The 21,291-nt window shown below is 36.4% G+C and overlaps 1 protein-coding gene across 1 annotated transcript in view; it reads right to left on the reverse strand.

Moving 5' to 3' along the window:
* LOC102238209 (multiple epidermal growth factor-like domains protein 10) overlaps nucleotides 1–21,291 on the reverse strand; it is a 62,379-nt gene that overhangs the window by 19,635 nt on the left and 21,453 nt on the right. The window contains exons 2-5 of the mRNA XM_023330327.1: nucleotides 8,732–8,842; nucleotides 7,008–7,109; nucleotides 6,828–6,928; nucleotides 2,158–2,250 (exon numbers count right to left, since the gene is read on the reverse strand). Of these exons, the coding sequence (XP_023186095.1) occupies nucleotides 2,158–2,250; nucleotides 6,828–6,928; nucleotides 7,008–7,109; nucleotides 8,732–8,838 (403 nt within the window). The 5' untranslated portion in view covers nucleotides 8,839–8,842. The remainder of the gene's footprint in view (nucleotides 1–2,157; nucleotides 2,251–6,827; nucleotides 6,929–7,007; nucleotides 7,110–8,731; nucleotides 8,843–21,291) is intronic.

Genomic DNA, 21,291 nt, shown 5'->3' on the forward strand with positions numbered 1-21,291 from the left:
AACCAGACAAATTTAAAGAGGAGTAGCAAAAACAAAGGAAGTGGGTTAGCAGTGCTAGCCAACAGATGGTGTCATCCAGGACGTGTTACTGTGAAATATCGTCTCTACTGCCCAAATATTGAACTGTTGGCATGTCATGATGAGACTCTCATACAGTATCAGTCTTCAGTCAGAGGCCTCTGTATTTATTGGAATACTGACTGCTACTGGAGATCGTTAACGTCCACAGCATCACCAACCACAGTGAATCTCTGAAGATACTTGGATGATCCGAGTTACGATAACGTTTAATTCCCCTTTGAGATAAATAAAGTACTTCTGAACTAAATTTGGGAGATTTTTAAGGATGATCCAAAGCAGAATTTGCATAAAAACTCACATGAATTCCCTCTGACACAATTAGTCATTAATTATACCCTCAGGGTTTTATCTTAAATGGTTTGCTCTCGAATATGAGCTCCATAAATGATCCTCAGTGCAGGTTTGGTGAGCGACACTTCCAAGCTTTACACCATCGCTCCGTTTCCAAAACGCGTTTTATTGCTCGTAAAGCAGAGCATACTGTGGCTACATCTTAAATCTTCTCCACGTATAAAAACATCGGGACCCTCTCCTCTTTCCCGCAGCCAGAGAAGTCAAACACGCAGGCAAACAGGAAGCGTCGGCTCATATTCGGCCGAAAACGTTACAGGAGAGCCGAGGAGAAACGGAGACGGAGAAGCAGAACGACAACTTAAGTGAGGGTTTGGAAGGCAGAGTAAGAGGAGAAGGAGAGTGGGGTCACATTTTCCATTTCCCTTCCCCATCCTCCCGCAACACGCTGCAGCTAATTTGAGAGTTTTGCAAAATAATGGGAGGGGAAAAAAAAGAAGAAAAACCAGAGAAAAGAGAAACGCAGTGTACTATTGACCCAGCTGACTGAGGAGAAAAGGTAGTGGAAAACTTCACTTCCAGGAGGGAAACATCATCCTTTGGAAAACGTGGCTGTGGGTTAGAGCTAACTGTTATATAACCGCTCAACATTAAGCCTTATTTTGGCGTTTCACCTCTGCAATACCGTAACAACTGGCCTATGTTTACAGTTTATTCTGAGCAGAGAGTGAATTAAAGAAAGTTTCATAACTTGAATGTTTTCGTGGAGTCAGAGCGCTGGGTGATTCATGGCATGGCGTCATGCTCCCCTGCTGCTCCCTCTGAAAAACCTCCTGTTGGGAAGTGATGGATGCAGAAAACGGCCACTTAGCTAATAATCATTTCCTCTTGTTTATGTTGGTTTTACCCTGTTGCTGTGTTTCCATTACAAATTTGTCATTAACTGCATTTCCATTGATCATATAATCGCACAATTTGACATTTTAAAATTAAATTCGCTTAATGGAAACAAACCAGTTTCGACAAAAACTCATTTGTCGATAAAAAGGTTTTATGAAAGGATGAGGTGGTTTCTTTGGCCGTATCGAAATGGGTTCATTTTTCTAAACTGCAATGGAAACACTGTTTAGCACTTTCATGTGATCCACAACTGTTACTACTGCCAGAAACCACAAAGAAGACGACAGGAAGTAGTTGGAGGATGATGGCGCGGCATGTTTTGTAATGACTTTTTGCGTGAACAAAACTTATTCATGTGTGATTTTAGTTGAGTTTCTACTTAATGATAATTAATTAATACACTGCAACTGCAAAATGATGGTTTTTATATTAGTAGTTTGTTTTATCCAACAACGCGTTTTTGTAGGAGGAGTAAATTTCCAAAGATTTGATAGAAAAAACTTGGAAATTTCTTGTTGAAAAATTTTTCATTTTTCCATGATTTTATTTTTTTTAATTTTGGAAATTAAAGTAAAACATTTTTTTTCAAATATTTCCAAGATTAAATATTTCTGAGGGTTTTTTTCTAGCAAATTTTTATTGTTTCAGACTCATGAATTTCTGATTTTCCCAAACTTTTCTGAAGTTAATCTAAAAATTTCTGAGTTTTTTTGGCAGAAATTTACTTTTTTTTGTACATTTTCCTTTCCATTAAGCAAATTTATTTCCTAATTGTCAAATTACGCAGTTATATGTTCCATGAAAAAGCAGCTTGTGAAAAATGTTTTTTGCAGAGGAAAAGCATAAAAATGAAGCATGAATGAGAGAAAATGAGCCGATTCTCACAGCTGGAGCAGTCGTCGCCTCGCCATCCTTTCTCACACTGGCAGCGGTTCGGAGCGACGCAGCGGCCGTGGACGCACTCCTGGCTGCAGTGAGCTGTTCATCACAAAGAGACACATTAGGAAGTAAATACATTTCATTTTTAAAGCATCAAAGAGCAATGGAATGGAAATGTATTTCTAATTCAGCATGAGGCGTTTCAAAAGCTGCAAGGAGACAGATTACTATGAAACGAAGAAGCAGTGGCTCCTTTGGGGGCCTTTAATCTTTACAATCCAGAAGATAATAGAATAAAAATATATATTATTATTCCTCAGTGGGAAATTCAGGCGTTCCAGCAGTAAAGTACAGATGATATGGAAGAAAAATACATTTTTAGTTCACCTAAACAAAACTGTCAGAGCTGCTGACTTACTTATTACTTGATCTTTTGAAAAAAAGACAACATATAATGTTTTATAGTAAATTTGCTGTTTTTGTTGAAATGAAAACTGTTAAACTTTTGCAAAAAGAGGATGAATAAAATCTTCTATGGGAAAATTATGTTCTTTTAATGTCAATCTGTTGTGGAAAAATGTTGCAGTTATTCCATTGTAAAAAATAAAAACTGATTTAAAAATGCATTTTTGTTGGTTCTTTATTGTTTTGGGCCAGAGGTCGGGTTACCTTTCTCTGTTGCTGTTTTTGTCCATTTCATTTGAAAATGTTAATAACGTCAAGCTGCTCAAATTCATTTTAAAGGCTGTAACTGTGTTGATGTAAACATTTCATCATGAAACCTGCAGTTTTTATTAATTTAAAAGTAAAACAATGATGATTAGAGATTATGACAAACTTTTTCTCAGAGCTAAATAACCTTGTTTATTTTTTCTGATCAATTCCCAAAGATATTTGACAGCAAAGAGCCGACATGCAGCCAGAATAATTGTTTAATGCTGAGTAGAGCTGGACGATATTTACCAAAAATTTAACAATATATATTTTTTAGTAACCTCAATAACAATATCACAGACAATATTTTTTGTTTTATCATTTGTCTGTTGTGAAGCGCTTTGGTCAGCTGAAGTTGTTGTAAATGTGTTATAGAAATAAACTTTGACATTTTATTTATTTCTGAATCATCTTTGTGAATAAGACAAAAATCTGAGCGTCTAGAAGTTTCTGACCAGCTGAAGCGACATAAAGTTTCCTCACAAACATTCAATTACGACCAGCAGATGATTATTCACCACAAATCTGTATTTGGTTTCTTGCAGAACTTGCCAATAAGCAACAATTTCTCTGATAATTTTCTCCTTTTTCCTTGACAGCGTGTGGAAACGAGGCAGATCTCTGTGACGTGTCATCAGACCAAAGAGGTAAGTATGATTATATGTAATTAGACGTGTTTGGAATAATTAAAAGTGCTGCTTTCTGGAGGAGATGACATGTTGCAAACTGAAAATCAGCTCCCGCCTGGCTCCTCACTCGAATGTTTGATGACAAAAGAAAACGAGTCGGGCAGAAACTGCAGACCGTCTCTGCTGAGCGACAAGCGTTTATCTTCAGAGCGTCTTCCACTGCAGAACGAGGAAACCTTGTTATTACCGTCCAGCTCCTCTCAAATCAGATGTTTCCACACGGAGGTGGAACTTCGGATGGTTTCACTGGTTTACACAAGCCAATCTGATTGGTCTGTGGGAACACGGTGGTGGCAGCATCATGCTATGAAAGTTTTGGACGAATGGCAGAAGCAGAGTTTTAATAGTTTTGGGTTTTTCATTAGAGTTTAGATTTATTTCATTGTGACTTTTTGTATAATCTTTGGAAAATGTTCGACTTTTTAAATCCAGAAATTTTCAGGTTTTTTTCTTGAATATTTCTGAGATTAATCTCAAAATTTTTGGCTTTTTTTTTTTTAGCAAATTTTCAACTTTTCAAATTTCAAAGTTCTTGTCAAGATTTCTGAGATCAATCTCACGATTTATGAATTTTCTTTTAGCAGAAAATTACTTTTTTTTTATCTACAATGGCCCTAATACGAGCTCATAAATTCACATGTTTGAGAGCTTGTTTGTTAGTTTTATCAAGATAAAACTAACTTAGAAAATAACTTTTCTGTAAGATATAAGAACTTGTTTTAAGTCAATAATTCCTTAAAATTGCTTGTTCTATTGGCAGACTTTTAATAACAAGACATTTTCCCATGTTATAAGTGAATTAATGGAACTAGCAATATAATGTCTGTAAATGTAAACTGTGCTAAAAATATAATTTATTATTTTTATTATTAGTTAGAAGACATATCCAGATTTATAAATAGAGTTGTATAACATAAAATAAAAATAAAACTTTATCTATAAACAATTATTATATTATCTGCTAATTATAATTACTATTATTTTATTGCATTCCAAATGATAGATTTTCTTTCAGAATTCTTTTTTTATTTTTGTAACTCAATGATGCCACAATAATCTAAATTGTGTAATCATTGTGTTTTAGGATTTTTTTGGCTTTTTTTTTTTTTTTTTTACCATCTGCAAAGAATCTTCTGCCACAACTAATATGTAGAAAACTTGCATAAACATAACTGTGTGGGAGTTGTGCCCCTCTTTACCCCCCTTTTGGCTACGGCCCTGGAAGAAAAGCTCTCTGCTTTGAAAATGTCCTGAATCAAAACCTGAGCTTTGCAAGCGTTGAAGCTCCAGTCCTTAAACTCTCAAAGATGCTTAGCTGACAAAATCTGGGTGATTTACGTGTAAAGAAAGCCAAACTCATTTGATATGTTTTAGTTTGAATTTCTGAAGCTTTGGTGAAAATCAAACCCATAATTTGGCTTATTTATGTCCCACAAACTGCTCCAGTTCACAGTGGGGGGAAAATAAGCAGCTTTCGATGAAAATGAGATGTTTCAGTGAAAAACCACAACAGCCATGAGCAGTTTGCTGTTCCAGCTAATTGCTGCAGTGTTGAGTGTTTTCCAACAGTCTCATCAACATCCAGATTCAGGACACAGAATGATTCTCATCCATTAGCAGGGAAATCAGAAAAGCTGCTCTGATGGCAAAGTGGAAAATGTTCAAGGCTATTATTAGAACCCATTTGGGAATAAGTTCAGAAGGAGGGAATAATTTGTGCTTGTACCCGATCACAGGACAGAGAGGAAAACAATCTGTTTCCTGCTGACATTAAAAATATTTACAACACTTAAAAAAAACACTGTAGACCACTTTGTAGCTTTTATGGAGTTAAAGTTGCTGCTTTTTAAAATCAACAAGTAACCTAATCTGACAGAGCTGGAGCTGTTTCATAAAGAGGAATTGATACAAGCACACACTCACCAGTCTATCCAGGATTTTGCAATTGTTTTTGTGGTTATTTGCAATCAAACTCAGATTTCTGGTGCTAATTTAGAAATATTTGCAAGGAATTTTGCTATATTTGTGCTTAAATGTGACTTTTTGTTACAAAATGAACGACAACTTGAGATCAAGTTAGGCTGAGAAGTAGAAAGAAGAAACACCAAGACCGGCTAATTTTGATATAAAAGCTAATCCTAATTAACTTAACGGCGTGCGTTAAGGTTAAGCGACATGCTGGTGATGTTAGCATAGTAGCTAACATTAGCTTTTCAGCTAATTTTGCCCTAGAAGCTAAAGTGAAGATACTAAATGCAGAGTGATTACATGGCACTGATAGCCCACATGCTATTTACATAATTAATGTCAACATTAGCATTTTAGCTAGCTATAGCTTTAACATGGGTTTTTTTCATACTACATGGCTTTAGCTTTTTAGCTAATTTTAGTTTATAAACTGCTGTGACCTTACAGTTTAGCTTTTTAAGCAGTCTTCTGCATCTATTATTTTCTGTCATTTGTAATTTATATTTTAGAAAAAAAGGTGAAAAAAATCCATTGAAATCAGATCTAGTTTTAAAAAGTATGAGGTTTTATTTTCAAGCCACACTGCCCAGCCCGAAAGAAAAAGAGAGTTACTGTTAGCCAACATCTGACTGATAGCATTTACATTAATATTAGCTTTAACATGTTTTTTTATACTGAAAGGAGTATGTTAGTTTAGGGCAACATACTAGTCATAGGCTTCATGCTAATGTTAGCATCTAAGCTAAAATGAAATCATGTTAGCTCATTTTAAATAAAAGCTAATCCTAACTGACTTAATAGCATGCACATGGAAAACTCCATCTAAGGCTAAATACCGGCATGAGACCAACAGACGACAAGTACTTTGAGGGAAAATAGAAAATAATTTTGAAGAGAGAGTTCAAGAGGATGTGAAACCCGTCTTGAACTCTCTCAAGAGGGGTTTCTATTTACGGCATTTTAGTTTCTCAGCTAGTTTTGACCTAAAAGCTAAAGTGAACAGACTAAATGCAGATTATTGGTCATAGCTGGTATGCTATTGACAGAATTAATGTCAACATTAGCATTTTAGCTAATTTTAGCTTTTATGTTTTTTTCACACTGCATTTTAGCATTTTAGCTCATGAACTGCTGGGACATTATGGTTTGACAGAGCTCTTCTCTGATTAGTTTCTGTCATTTGTAATTTATTTATTGCAAGAAAAGAAACAAGGGGGGGATTAAAATCTGGTTTGAAAGAAATCAGAGATTTTATTTTTAAGTCGGCGTTGGCGTTACATGAAGAAGAGTAAAAGTTCCACTCACGAACACATCGGCCTCCGCTCTCATAGTAGCCTGGACAGCAGTGGTACCGCCTGCGGTACTCGGTCTTCACCGCCTGCCTGTACGCCGTTTTATAGGTGATCCTGAAAGATTCCCACAGTCAGTCAGACAAGAAGCTCGGGCAAAAAGACAGTCGGTCAGGGGCAGGAGGCGAGGCAGAACCTGTGACGGGAGCATCTGTACGACGTCCGGGGGTCCGAGCACGGCTCCTCCGTCACATGGTCGTAGGGGTGAGAGTAGGACTCCTTCACCGAGGTGGTGTAGCTGAAAAGCAGAAAAACAATCAGAAAATGTGATTAAAGAAACAGTCGGGGTTAACTAAGGAGCTATGAGGTGGAAAAGTCTGCCATTTTAATCCCCTGCTGCGCCTGACAGAGAGCTAATAAATAATGCAGATGCTGTAATTTTTCCCAAAATGTCAAAACTGGTGAACAGACTTCAGGTTCAGACGTTTATGTCCCAAAAGATTCACTGTTGTCCTGATTCTGATGATCCAGTTGTCACGCCTTAACCTCAACCGGAAAATATTCACTTAAAGGGGAAAATGTATCCACATCTGTTGGCTAAATTAGGGGCAAAACGTCTGACACGATTCCCAGATGGGCGACACCAAATGATTTTGATGATCCTCATTTGTGGCTTTAAAAGGAATAATTCAATAACCTCCAGGATGGATTTTCAGAAAATGTTCTTCGAGCAGTAAATCAGATCCATCGTCACGACTGGAGGGGTGTTTTATTTACGCTTCAGCCCATTAAAAAGTCATGAAGGAGAGGTTAACAAAAATAAACCTGTCTCTCATATAAAATGAGAATATTTTTATAAAATGTATTATTAATGGAGGTTATGTTGTAAGTTATGTTGAATGACAGCATATCAAGGCCATTATAGAACAAGAGGAAACAAGAGTTTCCAAAAATAATCAAAAAAATTTCAGATTAATCTCAGAAATCTTTGATTTTTTTTCTTGCAAATTTCTGATTTTGGGGGCTTCGAAATTTTCCTTCTTTCTCAAGAAAATTTCTTGGATTAAATTCAAAATGACTGATGTTTCTTGGTGGAAAAGTCCTCTTGTTTTCTATCTAGATTCCCAAAAGTCGAACATTTGCTAGAAAATCTCTTTTTGGAGAATTGAATTTAGAATTTTTAAAATTGAATTTTCCAGGCAGAAACTTTGAAATTTCTGAGTTCAAAGGTTAAAAACGTTTGACTTTGAAACTCATAAGTTTCTTAGTTTTTTTCTGTAAAATTTCTCAGATTAAGATGAACATTTCTCAACTATTTTTTCTAACAAATTTTCAACTTTTCAAACTCAGAAATTTCCTTTTTTTTGTAAAATTTATGACATTCTCAAAATTAAATTTTTTTCTTTCAAATCTCTGCGTTTTGGAGTTTGGAAATGTCATTGTTTCTAGAAATGTTTTTAATATTTTCTAAATTTTTTTGAAATTCAGTTTTGAAAGTTAAACATTTTTGACTTTCCTTGTTTCTTAGAAAACATCTGATATGAAAGTATTTTAGTGGAAACTTTCTCCTCTTTTTTTAATCTATCCACAACTTGGATTTTTGGAGTTTGGAAAGTTGAAAAACATTTGACTTTCAACATCAGAAACTTTCAAGTTTTTTCTGTAAAATTTCAGTTTCAAAAGTCAAACAATTGCTAGAAAAAACAGAGATTCTTAGATTAACCTCAGAAACTTTCAAGAAAGAAATTAAATGTGAGTTCAGTGAAGAGTTAGATGTAAAGGAGGCCTTTTCAAGGTCAAAGTCTTGGAGTTCATTAAAGATAAATGATCAAACCCCCATTGGAAACTTGCAGCTCAGTAATGGTGAAAACCAGCAGCCGTGCAGAGCGAGTGTAAACATGCCGGTGCGTTTGGCCTCACCTCTCCCACAGGCTGCACACGTTGGGGTCTCTGGGGTCCAGGGAGCTGCTCAGTCCAATCAGGAAGCCAAAAAGCTGCAGGACTGCAGAGGAGCTCAAAGCCTGCATGGTCCTGAGGGGCGAATGAAAGCAGAGACGCTCAGAGACGACTGCAAAACCGCTCCGCTGTGGACAGTACGAGGTGAAAACAGGTTTCATGGTTTTAACAGATCCTGCGTTATTTTCAGGCTGCAATACGAAACGTTAATATCCCTCAATGATCGATTTAAACGAAGATAATCTCTGGAAAAGTTACAACTTTCTGCAGTCTGTCAATAAGTTGGAGGAAACTTTCACTCAGCAGTGACCAGAGTTTGGTAGTAACTAGTAACTAGTTACATTTACTCAGTCACATTTGCTTAAGTAACTTTTTGAAAACACTTTAATGTGTTTTACTTTTTGCTTTTACTTTGGTAACTTTATTATAAAGTATCGTTACTCTTTTTTGAGTGAAATTTCTGGATCCTCTACGAACTGTGAGTAACTTCACTTAATGAAGAACAAACATGTTTTAACCAAAAATTCACCAGACACATCGTCACGGCAACAAACGTTACTGGACTGAATTATCGCGATAAACAATAATATTGTTTCAAAACCATTTTCAAATAATAATTCATTCTCAAATATTAATAAATATTAAATTACAATGAACATTTAACACTGGAATTGGAAGACATTAAAATATCCAAAATAAATAAATAAAACAACAAGAAGTTGAATTATGACGTTTCTGTAAACAAAATTATCCTTCATTGAAAGGAGCAAGTTGAGACAAAAGAACCAGACTGAAGACTTTATTCATCCAGTTTCTGGTAGAGAAAGAGAAAAACGATAAATTATGCATATGGAAATTATAGTTTGTTTTAATTTATTATGTGATTAATTGGAATGGGGGAAGAAGGGAGCGGGAGATCGACAGGCGGATTGGCGCAGCGTCTGCTGTCAAGCGGGCACTGTACCGGTCCGTCGTGGTGAAGAGAGAGCTGAGCCAAAAAGCGAAGCTCTCGATTTACAGGTCGATCTACGTTCCCACCCTCATCTATGGTCATGAGCTTTGGGTCATGACCGAAAGAACGAGATCGCGGATACAAGCGGCCGAAATGGGTTTTCTCCGTAGGGTGGCTGGGCTCTCCCTTAGAGATAGGGTGAGAAGCTCAGTCATCCGAGAGGGACTCAGAGTAGAGCCGCTGCTCCTTCACATCGAGAGGAGCCAGTTGAGGAGCATCTGGTCAGGATGCCTCCTGGACGCCTCCCTGGTGAGGTGTTCCGGGCACGTCCCACCGGGAGGAGGCCCCGGGGAAGACCCAGGACACGCTGGAGGGACTATGTCTCTCGGCTGGCCTGGGAACGCCTCGGGATTCCCCCGGAGGAGCTGGAAGAAGTGGCTGGGGAGAGGGAAGTCTGGGCCTCCCTTCTGAAGCTGCTACCCCCGCGACCCGACCTCGGATAAGCGGAAGAAGATGGATGGATGGATGGATGGATGTGATTAATTGGTTTATTGCTTATAGTTGAATAAAAAACGAGGATGTTTCTCGGGTTTCCAAAGTCAAACATTTTCCACTTTTGAAATTCCAGAAATTTCTTTATTTAAAAAATTTCTGACAATCTCAAAAAATTACTCCAACAATTTTATTACTTTTGTTGCTCTGAAATTTTCTTGTTTTTCTGAACAAAATTTCTGAGATTAATCTGAAAAAATTGTTTTTTTCTTGCAAATTTGAGACTTTTCTGGTTCAGAAGTTACTTTGTTTCTTCTAGGAAATTTCTAAGCCCTAATGTGACCCGCTTATATATTGAAAAGTTTGTCCGCCATATTGCCCATCCCTGCTTTCACCTGAGTAGCAACATGTTGAAGTCGTGCTGATCGTCTGAGTAAAATGTTTTACGAACTCGGAGTGACTCAGGATGGAAAATATCCCCAACTGCAGATCTGCAGTCACGCTTTCGGTTTTAATTGACCATGATTAACAGTTCTCTCTCTGTGTGTAATTAATGGAAAGGTTTATTGTACACTGGTTCTGTTTACCAACAATATAAAGTTAAAGCTGCCCTCCTGACTATAAATGAAGTTAATAAAAGTGGTGCAGAGGAGCCAGAAACAAACGCAGCCCCCAAAACGTAAAGCTGAGGCTCAGCCGCCACACGAAAAAAAGAGAGAAAGAAAGAAAAAGGACCGGACTACAGAAATGCGACTCCCAGCATCATTCTGACCCCTCTGCACCAGAGCCGAGGGGCCGCCGCGCTGCACAAACATCTGGATCTGATCAGGGAGCCAGCCAAGCACAGCAGCCCAGCGCAGGGACTCTGTCGGGCTCTCAGGGAGCAGCAGGGAGCGCAGCTTTCCCGAAACATGTTCCCCCATCATATTCTAACATACCCATCATATTTGACCATATTCCATCATCATGTTCCATAATATTCTGTCATAATATTCCATCAAGTTTGATCATAATCCACCATAATCCAATATGTTCCATCATATTATTCCATCATAATCCACCATGTTCCATAAATTTCCATCATAATCCACCATATTCCATAATATTCCATTATAATCCACCATGTTCCATAAAATTCCATCATAATCCAACATATTCCATCATGTTCGATCATAATCTACCATATTCTATAATATTCCATCATAATCCACCATATTCTATAATATTCCATCATAATCCACCGTATTCCATAATATTCCATCATAATCCACCATATTCCATAATATTCCATCATAATCCACCGTATTCCATAATATTCCATCATAATCCAACATATTCCATCATGTACCATCAACATATTTTGATATTTACTTTGAGTTGAAATATTTTCTGGTATTTCTTCACAATAATTTGGTAAAGAAACCAAAATGTATCATCATTATATCAATAAATGGAACCATTTTAAAGCTACAGTATGGAACTTTTGTCAAAAATATGTTTTTTTACATATTTGTTAAAACTTTCTACATGTTTATGAGACAGATAATCTGTGAAAAGATTGATCCCCGAAGTTGTTTGCTGATCGATCATTAAGCAATTTAATCATTTTTTCCTACATTTTAACATTTAAAGCTGAAAATTGCCCATTTAGAAACATTTTGAAAGGCATTTCATTCTTTTCCTAAATATAAAAATGCTAGCAGATTACCGTCTGCACGTTGCCAGGCATGTTTCTGAACACATGCATGTTATCCAGATGGAAACAAAAGCTTAGGCTGGTAGACATTAACTTCTAATTAGGTTCTTTCATGCTTGGATTGGGCCACGGAAAGACGTTGCTGTTCCTCAGCAGCCTGGACAGTAGAAGGATCGTAAAAAACACGATCCGATTCGACCGTAAAGCTCCACGGATATAAAACTACACCGCCTGAACCGCGTCCAGACAGGCTGTGTTGCCATGGTGATCACTGTGAGACACTTCCTGATGTATCTGGACCGACTCAAGGATGAAAAAATCCAAAAATTACCTCAAATTAAAGTGGCATCTTGACAGCAAATGTTTAGATGTAGAGCTCTTTTTGATGTTTGCACCATAAACAATCAATTTTATGCAATATTTACGTTGTAGGAACTTGAAAAGTGTTTGACTATAATAATTCATCGTATAAAAGTTTTAGTTAATTAACTCCAGTAACTGAATTACATTAATAATCTGTCTAATCTAAAAAAAAATAAAATGTTAATTTTGCACAGCAGTGAAATGAAAAGAGCACAGTATAAAGTATGTTTCATATTTTCAAAAACAAATGATAGCTTTTCCAGTATTTGGATGCCATATTACCATATTATGACTATTACAATATTGTTATTGTATTGTTATTATACTCACATATTGATGGTATAAAAGTGATTCAGTTTGATAGTTTCCAAAGGTTTCTGTGAATTTTACAAAATATTTATGTTTCCCACTTTACAGTGTGATTTTTATGTAAACTTTATGGCCGTTTTTTTACAGTGTATGAACATGAAAGCGGATAGAAAGAAAACGCTTCAGTTCGCCTTTAACAATTTGCTGATTGCTTTGAAAGAAAGCGCCGTGTTGTTTCTGTTTCCAGCCTGTCCTGTGCTGATATGATGGAGAGTCGTTTGCTGTCCGGTAATTTTTTCCAAATTGCTTCGGGAATCGTCGTCGCAGCAGCTCGGAAAATGTTGGCGAAGGTTTGGGGAATAAACTTCATGGTTCACTTCATAGCTTTTATAGACGCACAAATATTTTAACACAAACCCTCGATGTTTTTTCTAACCAAACCCACGACTTTTATTAAGCAACAACAACAAAAACGAAGAACGGATTAAAAATAGTCTGTGGTTTTAGATTTGTTTTCTGATGTTTTCTGCTTGTTTTATCTCTGCTCCTTCTCACTACATCAACACTTTTGTTTATTAAACTAAACTTTTCTCTAATTTCCTTCCTGAGCTTGAATTGAGATGAATCCTTCTGCCTCCTCTCTGACCTTTGACCTCCTGACACAAACTGTGACTTATTGATAAGTAATCGCTCCAGATTAGTGTTTCCTGATCTTTACCTCCAGTGCAGCTTCAACACTTTTTGACATTTCCTCCAGTTTTTTGGTTAAGGAACGATTAAACTAGCTGGATCATGAAAGGCCGCCTCCCCGCGCTGCAGTTTACGTCTCGTACGTCAGATCTTTTGTTTGTGGAGGAACATTTTCCCTTCCCGCTCCACGCACATGTTTACATTTAGAGCAACTCTGCCTGGAAAAAGCTGGGAAATTTTTCTGAAACCAGAGGAAAATTTGCCTGTGACTTGACGAATAATTTATGGCTTTAATATTTGCAAAGTCAGTGGTTCAATTCCCAGCAGAGACGCGTTGAAAAAAATGTTTATTTTAAGAATCATTGCATGTTTGTTTATTTTAGGATGGAGTCAGACGGCAGTCGCAGAGATCAGGAACTAATTCTTACTGATTCGTTCAGCTAACATATAAAACAAATAAAACAGCATTTACATCTAGTTATGTAATATTTTTCAATCTGTCACCTAACTCTGAATTACAACTTACTTCATGGTCTGAATACTTAAGTAAACTCGTTAAAACCAGTGGAGATAAAAACTTAATGGCAGAATTAACTTAACCACTTTATATCTAAACCTAAATGGAGAACCAGTTTAAATTAAACTCATGCAGTTCAAAACCAAGGAAACAAAATAACTTTAAAACACGGAGTACAGAAGCTTTAGATAAAATATCTGCTGCATTCTCTGTTTTTAAACTTTTTCAAACAATTTTCCTATTTTTTTAATATTATGTCATCGTTCCACTCAATTCGTTCATCTACACATTAAAGCGTTTTTTGACACCAAAAGCAGGCAGTTTGTCATGTTACTCAGTTGCATGGAGGTTTTAACTAAAATATCTGCTGTGTTGTTTGTAATTTCAAACGTTTTTGAATGTAAAAATATTTTAAATGTCCACCTTTCATTCATCCTATTATCTAACTGCAGCATTCATTTGATGATTTTTTCAGTCTCTGCATGTAGTTTGCACGTTCTTCCTGTTGTATCCAACTTTCTGACAGCCAAATCAGTTTGTAATATAAATTTGTGTGATTTTATTCAGTTGTATTTTGTATGTTTTTATGGCGCATATCTGAAGGTGCTTGTTGATATTCAGGCAGCCACAGATGAAATGTGGTGATGAATCATAAGCAGATCAGCTCGTGGTCCAGTGACTGTGGTCCGGGTTTTCAGTTCTTTGTGGTTCTGACTCAACAGGAATGTTGTTCGTCACAAAACTCGTAACCACAGACAGCATTCACTGATCTACCACAGCGTCACGCCTGTTTCCCATCAACCACTGGGGCTCATCTGCCGAGGGTCAGGGAGTTCAAAACCGGCTGTCCAGCAACCAAACAATCAATCAATGAAGTTGATTTCACATTGAATTAGTTCAAACTAATTTACATCATAAAAATATACGAAAATACAAAATTATCAAAAATTGAAGCGTTACATTTTGCCAAGATCGTCCCACATCAGAATAATGATTAATGTTTCATTTATAATGTTTATAATTTAAAAGTAACTCTAAACAGGCGAGTCTTTAGATTCAGAGGAACTCAGTGTTTCAGCTGTTTTTTAGTTTTCTGGAAGTTTGTTCCAGATTTGTGTTGCATAGAAGCTGAACGCTGCTTCCCATGTTTGGTTCTGGTTCTGGGGATGCAGAGCAGAACCAGAACCAGAACCTCAGGGTTCTGGAGGGTTGATACAACAGCAGCAGATCTTTCATGTGGTGCTAAACCATCCAGTGATTTATAAACTAACATCAGTATTTTAAAGTCTATTCTCTGGGCTACAGGGATCCAGTGGAAGAACTGCAGAACTGGGTGATGTGCTCCATCTTCCTGGTTTTAGTCAGAACGCCAGCAGCAGCGTTCTGGATCAGCAGCAGCTGGAGGATTGACTTTTTTAGTCAAACTTGTAAAAACTGTTGCAGTAATCAGTGCGACTAACGATAATCGCATGAATGAGTTTCTCTAGATCTTATTGGGACATTAGTCCTTTAATCCTGGAAATATTCTTCAGGTGATAGAAGGTCGACTTTATAACTGTCTTTATGTGGCTCTGAAGGTTCAGGTCTGAGTCCAGATTTCTGCCTGATCCAGCAACAGACTGACAAATATCAGCATCCGATTGGTTCAGATGCTGCGTGATTTACCCCAACAGAAAATTTCCAGGAAAACAATTCTGAGCAATTGACAATTTCTGCACTCCAAAAGTCAGAAATCTTTGATTTTTTAAACTTTCCTAAAGTCTTTTTCTTGAAAATTTCTGAGATTAATTTCAAACTTTTTTTCTAGCAAATTTTAAACTTTTCAAGCTCTGAAATATCCAAGTTGTTTTTTTGTTCTTTTTTTTCAGAGAAAATCTTGGCAATTTAGTTTAAATATCTATCAGAGATAGATAGATAGATAGATAGATAGATAGATAGATAGATAGATAGATAGATAGATAGATAGATAGATAGATAGATAGATAGATAGATAGATAGATAGATAGATAGATAGATAGATAGATAGATAGATAGATAGATAGATAGATAGATAGATAGATAGATAGATAGATAGATAGATAGATAGATAGATAGATAGATAGATAGATAGATAGATAGATAGATAGATAGATAGATAGATAGATAGATAGATAGATAGGTTATATGTCCCTCTTAAAATCCCTGTGCTGGTCTTTTTAAAGCTGCAGTCGAAGTTTTTGTTTCACTTCAGAAATAATAGATCAGTACAAAAATGTTCAGTTTAAAGCTGCAGTACGTAACTTATTAAAACTATATATATTTTTAAACATGTGTCAGAACCGTCCCCATGTTGTGACTGTATGGTACGAGTCAGACAATCGGCGAAATGATGGAGCTCCCAATTCCTCAGTGCTACCTAGAATCAACCAATCAGAGACAGGAGGCGGGTCTTAGCGCTGTCAATCACCCTCCGGGTGTCTCTGCTGCTAGCAGATCCTGTTGTGAATGCTAAGGCTAGTTAGCAATAATGGCGGCTAAGCAGTATTTCTGTAATGGTATATTTCTTCAGACTGTGGAGGAAATCGATCTTTTCACAGATTATCTGTCTCATACCAAACTGTCACAAAATGGTGACAATTTTAATAAACATGTAAAAAACATATTTATTTATAAAAGCTACACACTGCAGATTTATCTCAGATTTTTCCAAATTGACTAAACACACCAGGAGTGTTCAAACATTTGTCAAAAGTCAAAAGTTTTTATGGGTCAAGAAAAAATAAATAAGTAAAATGAAGCAAATAAAGTAGCCTTATTTGTTTGTTTTTGTAGGAAATTGATGTTATTGATTGTATATCTGAACATTTAACGTGATTTTGTACGTTTGCTTTATTAAACAATAGGCGTCTAATTTTCAGATTTTTTTGGGCTCGATTGAACAAATTTATTCTCAGTTATTAAAGCAGAATTTGAGTCACTTTCTTTCAAAACACTGGCTTTATTTTGCCAAATTTAATAAATTAGATGAACGCTGATTTGGTTGCAGTGATGTCAGCTTTTCTGTAAAAGTTTGGAGGCGGTAAAAATACAACTATTTTCTGTTTTACGTAACTTTTCCACCTCATGAAAATTATGTCAGCAATAATGATTTGACCCTGATTAAATATAGAAAGCGGCATGACAGAAAATGTCCATACAAACAGAGTTCAGTGGCTGATTATCACTGACTGATGAACTTGTTGGCACGATGAGGACTGCAGCACAAAGCCAGAGATCTTCTGGCTTTGATTAGCGTTTTTTTCTCTCTCACCCGCCGCCAGGACTCAATTCACTGGCTGGCACAACCGCCTGGGAGATTTCTGCCACAAAAACAACGCTTTATAGGAACAGACATGTGGCTTTTATTAAGAGGACTCATCAACTTCAGCCACCACTTCATTGGACTGGGGGTAAATATTTTTCATTACCTTCTCTCTGTTTTAATTGTCCTTTATTAGAAAAGGGCTTCAAACCGCATGGGAATTCTTAAACGCTGAGAAATGGAGCTTAATGAGTGCAGACGGAGTTGTTTTGCAGTCGGCTGGTGTTTGGGTTACCTGCAGAGGTAGGAAGGCGTCTGGAGCTGCAGGTCTTCACACCCACGCTTTGGTTTTTCAAAGAGAAGCAGCTTCTCCAACACTGTTCTGCTGCATGCAGGAGCAGCCATTAAATCCTCTAAAATTCATCCAAAAAGCCTGAAACTCGATGAGGTGTCGCCAACTTTTCCAATCCCTTCTGATGCTTTGAGTCACGCAGTCACACCTCCACAGAGTTTGGCTTCAGATCGGTGAAAAGCCTCAATTGTAGCGGCTTTGGGGTATTTTTAGACTCGTTAAGTGATGAAAACAGCAGGGCAGTCTCGCTTTGATGTGGCTTTATAAACCAATAGAAAATGAGCGAATAACCACACACACACACACACACACACACACACACACACACACACACACACACACACACACACACACACACACACACACACACACACACACACACACACAGAAATGTGTTGAAACATTCAAACAAGCTCCAAACATCCAGTCTTAACATGGACTGATGGCGAATTTTCATGTTGTTGAGACGATTACACTTCAAACAAAGCTATTTTTACACTGCAAAACACAAAATCCTCCCAAGTATTTTGGCTTTAGTTGGTTTAACATTTGAAATAAGGCAAAAATAACTCACAAGTAACTTATCAGTAAGATATAAGAACTTATTGTAAGTCAGTACTTCTTTAATATTGAGGAAAACATTCTAGTTCAACTGGAATATTATTTCACCTATAATGTACAAAAAATATCTTGTTGTAGGTGAAATAATCTGCTAATGGAAGTACAACTTTTCCATAAATATTAAGGACATATTTACTTAAAACAAGCTCATATTAACTGCTGGAAACTTACTTGTTAGTTTTGTCTTATTTCAAGTGCTATAAGATATTTACAATAAAAATTAGACCAAAAATCTCTGAAAGATTTTGTATTTTTCAGTGTAGTGTCTGTCGGAAATGTTGTTTATGTCAAACTGAATCTGATTCTGTCCAGGTCGAAAGTGTTTACACACACAGCCGAGTCTGAATGCGATGATCTGTCCAGAACCGCACAAAAGATATACCACTAATGTTGAAAAAGCACAATTTCCTTATCCATTAAATAAGAAACATGATTAAAATCATATTTGAATAAGTTTTTTCATGCAATAAGTCATTTATAAACATGCAGCACCATGACCCTAACCCCTTCCTGTTGTCTTCTTTGTCGTTTCCACCAGTAGTAACATCCTGTTGTTGGTTATGTGACTGCTGTGAAGCAGAAAAAGTGTTTCCATTGCAGTTTTGATTGCAGCTGAAAAACCACCTCATCCTCTAACAAAACATTTTATCAAAAAATGTTTTTAAATGAAGCAAATTTATTTTCATAATTCCAATTTGCACAAATATGTGACGGTGTGCAACTTTTATGTCACGCTGCTACTTTAACAATCATTTTTCTTCTCTGTGGTGCATTTTGTGAAATTGCGTTTCTGTATTTTTTTCTCCATGGTTGCCGTTGGTAACCATCAGGAAGTCCTTTGCACTGATTGTTGAATGAGGGCAGAATCTGAGTTGAGGCTCAGCTCTATTTATAAAGCGGAAATCGCTTCCTGGTGTTTTTGCGTTTGGTTTTTATAAATCTGGATTTTCTTTGGTGGGCATCTTTTGGCTTTTGGTCACACGTAGAGTTTCAGTATAGATCCTACACAATGTTTTATGAATGAGACCCCAAGTCCTTGAAATAAACACTGAAGGAGCTCATCAGACAGCTGCATGTTCTACCAAAATTAGCCTCTTCCATCTCTCACATCTTCACCCAAACAAGCCAAACCGAGGCTGAACTTGGTTTAGATGAAGTTCTGGTTTTGCACGCTTTCTCTGCTGCAGCCTGATGCATTCCTCATGTGAAATGGTTGGACGACTTCTGGGCCTTTAAAGCCTGAAAACATCAAATATGAGCAGAGAACTCAAATGTTTAGTCTTAAACATGATTCATTATACAAAATAAACCATTTTGCCTCATCGCCTGGTTTTCTAAGTTTGTTGTGCAATAATAAATGCGTCAGGCTTTTACTCTCATTTAATGATCATAACCAAAAAAATCTATTTTGTAATCATAAAAACAACATTAGATGATACTTAAAAAATAGTATAAACTATTTAAAAAGTTTATACCAAACTGCCTTTGCAGTAAAACCTACATAAAAACATGAGATTACTTTTGCCAACATATATTAGAGAAATTATTCTATAAATAACTGTTAAACTGTTAAATACGGTCAGAATTGCACAAAGTAGATTTATTGTCTCTAAATTTAAAAAGAAATTGTGAGTTACTTTGTAAATGCATGAACTGGGATGAATTGGTCTGATGTAACTTGAATTTGAAGCAGTGATGCTGATTTCAGGAAACATTTTCCATTGATGGAAAAAAACAATATTGACGTTTTAAAAAGAATAATTTAAATTCTAAAATGAAACCTTGGAGTCGGTCAATATTTATATAAACTCTCAGTAGAGTTTGTATAATTAGATCTGAACTGGACCAGTTTACCTGTTAATCTGTCCTGAGATTATATTCGTTGTAATTTGGCCTCATTCAAATAAAAATAAGAAAATCTAAAGAGCAAATCTGAGATTACCAATCCCATTTAATCTCATTCTGTGACATAAATACTGCAAAAATGTTTAAATTGAATTAGTTTGATCTCATTTTTAACACTGTTTGTATTGTAGAGCCAGAGTGAGAGGGATTGGTAATCTCAGATTAGCTCTTTAATTGCAACTAAACTCATTTTTATTGAGATTATTCTGCACATATTTTAAAAACAAACCTTCTCCTCTGACAACTGAGAAACAAAGAGGGAAATATTTCTAAGACACTAAAACATTTGTTCTTATTGAATTATTCATTCTTTCATAATTTCCCTATTTTGGAATCAATAAGATAATAAGATCTTATTGTCCAATGAAATGTAAGTCAGAATAATGTAATGAAAATGGTCTGTCTAATACCTTGAAGGCAGATTGGCATGAAAAATAAAACATGGAATAAATCTAGTTTATTCTCCTTGCAATGAAAAGTTATTCATAAAAAAACTTTTTCATTAGAACTGTTCGTACTGTCCCATTATTTTTTATTTTCAGTCGTAAAAACTAGAACGCTGAACCGCCTCCAAAAAATAACACCTGTTCCTTCGGCTTTTCATATGAACTACAGAGCATCTTTCTTTCATTTCTCTCAGATTTTTCTCAAATAAAACAGAAACTTTCCAGCAAGTCAAACAAACTGGTCAGTGTTAAAAAGGTTCCTGTTATGAGCGGATAAATGAGGTTTTTTCTGAGTCTGAATTAAAACAAAAAAACTCTGACATTCAGCGCAGCAAAGCAAATGTCACCGGTGAAACTGTTTCCAATCCTTCTCACCACAGATTTCTGTTTGCTCTGTACGTTTCTGCACAGCTTCGGCGCTAATTAGGGAAGAAAATATTAGTCACAGGCTGGAGAGAAATGTTCAACAGGAAAGAAAATGAAACTGAGTGGAAGAACAAGAATTAGTCGAGGTGTTGTGAGGGAAGCAGAAAGAAGCCGAAATACCAGCTGGGATTAAAGTTCATTTATATGTCAGACTCAGAGCAAATCATTATTTTGAAAGATTTAAACATATTTTCCTTTTTCTTCAAAGCTTCTGCAATTAATAGTCAGAAACCTTTAAATGCTTTTTCTCTTTGAACTGGTTAAAAACTCCTAAAATGGACAGTGTGACCCAAATAGTGGAGGTGAAATATTGCCGACCTTTCTCTCCTCCGGAGTTATGAAAATGTTAACTGCATCTGCAGTGATTCTCTGGATTGAAAGCTGGTCTGTGCTTCCATGGAAAGAAGCAACCTGCAGTGCCGTAATGCGCCACATAAATCCAGTCTTTATAGGATAATGAATAAAAAGCTTGACG

The sequence above is a fragment of the Xiphophorus maculatus genome, chromosome 3, assembly GCF_002775205.1.
Source record: "Xiphophorus maculatus strain JP 163 A chromosome 3, X_maculatus-5.0-male, whole genome shotgun sequence".
NCBI classification, from domain to species: Eukaryota; Metazoa; Chordata; class Actinopteri; order Cyprinodontiformes; family Poeciliidae; genus Xiphophorus; species Xiphophorus maculatus.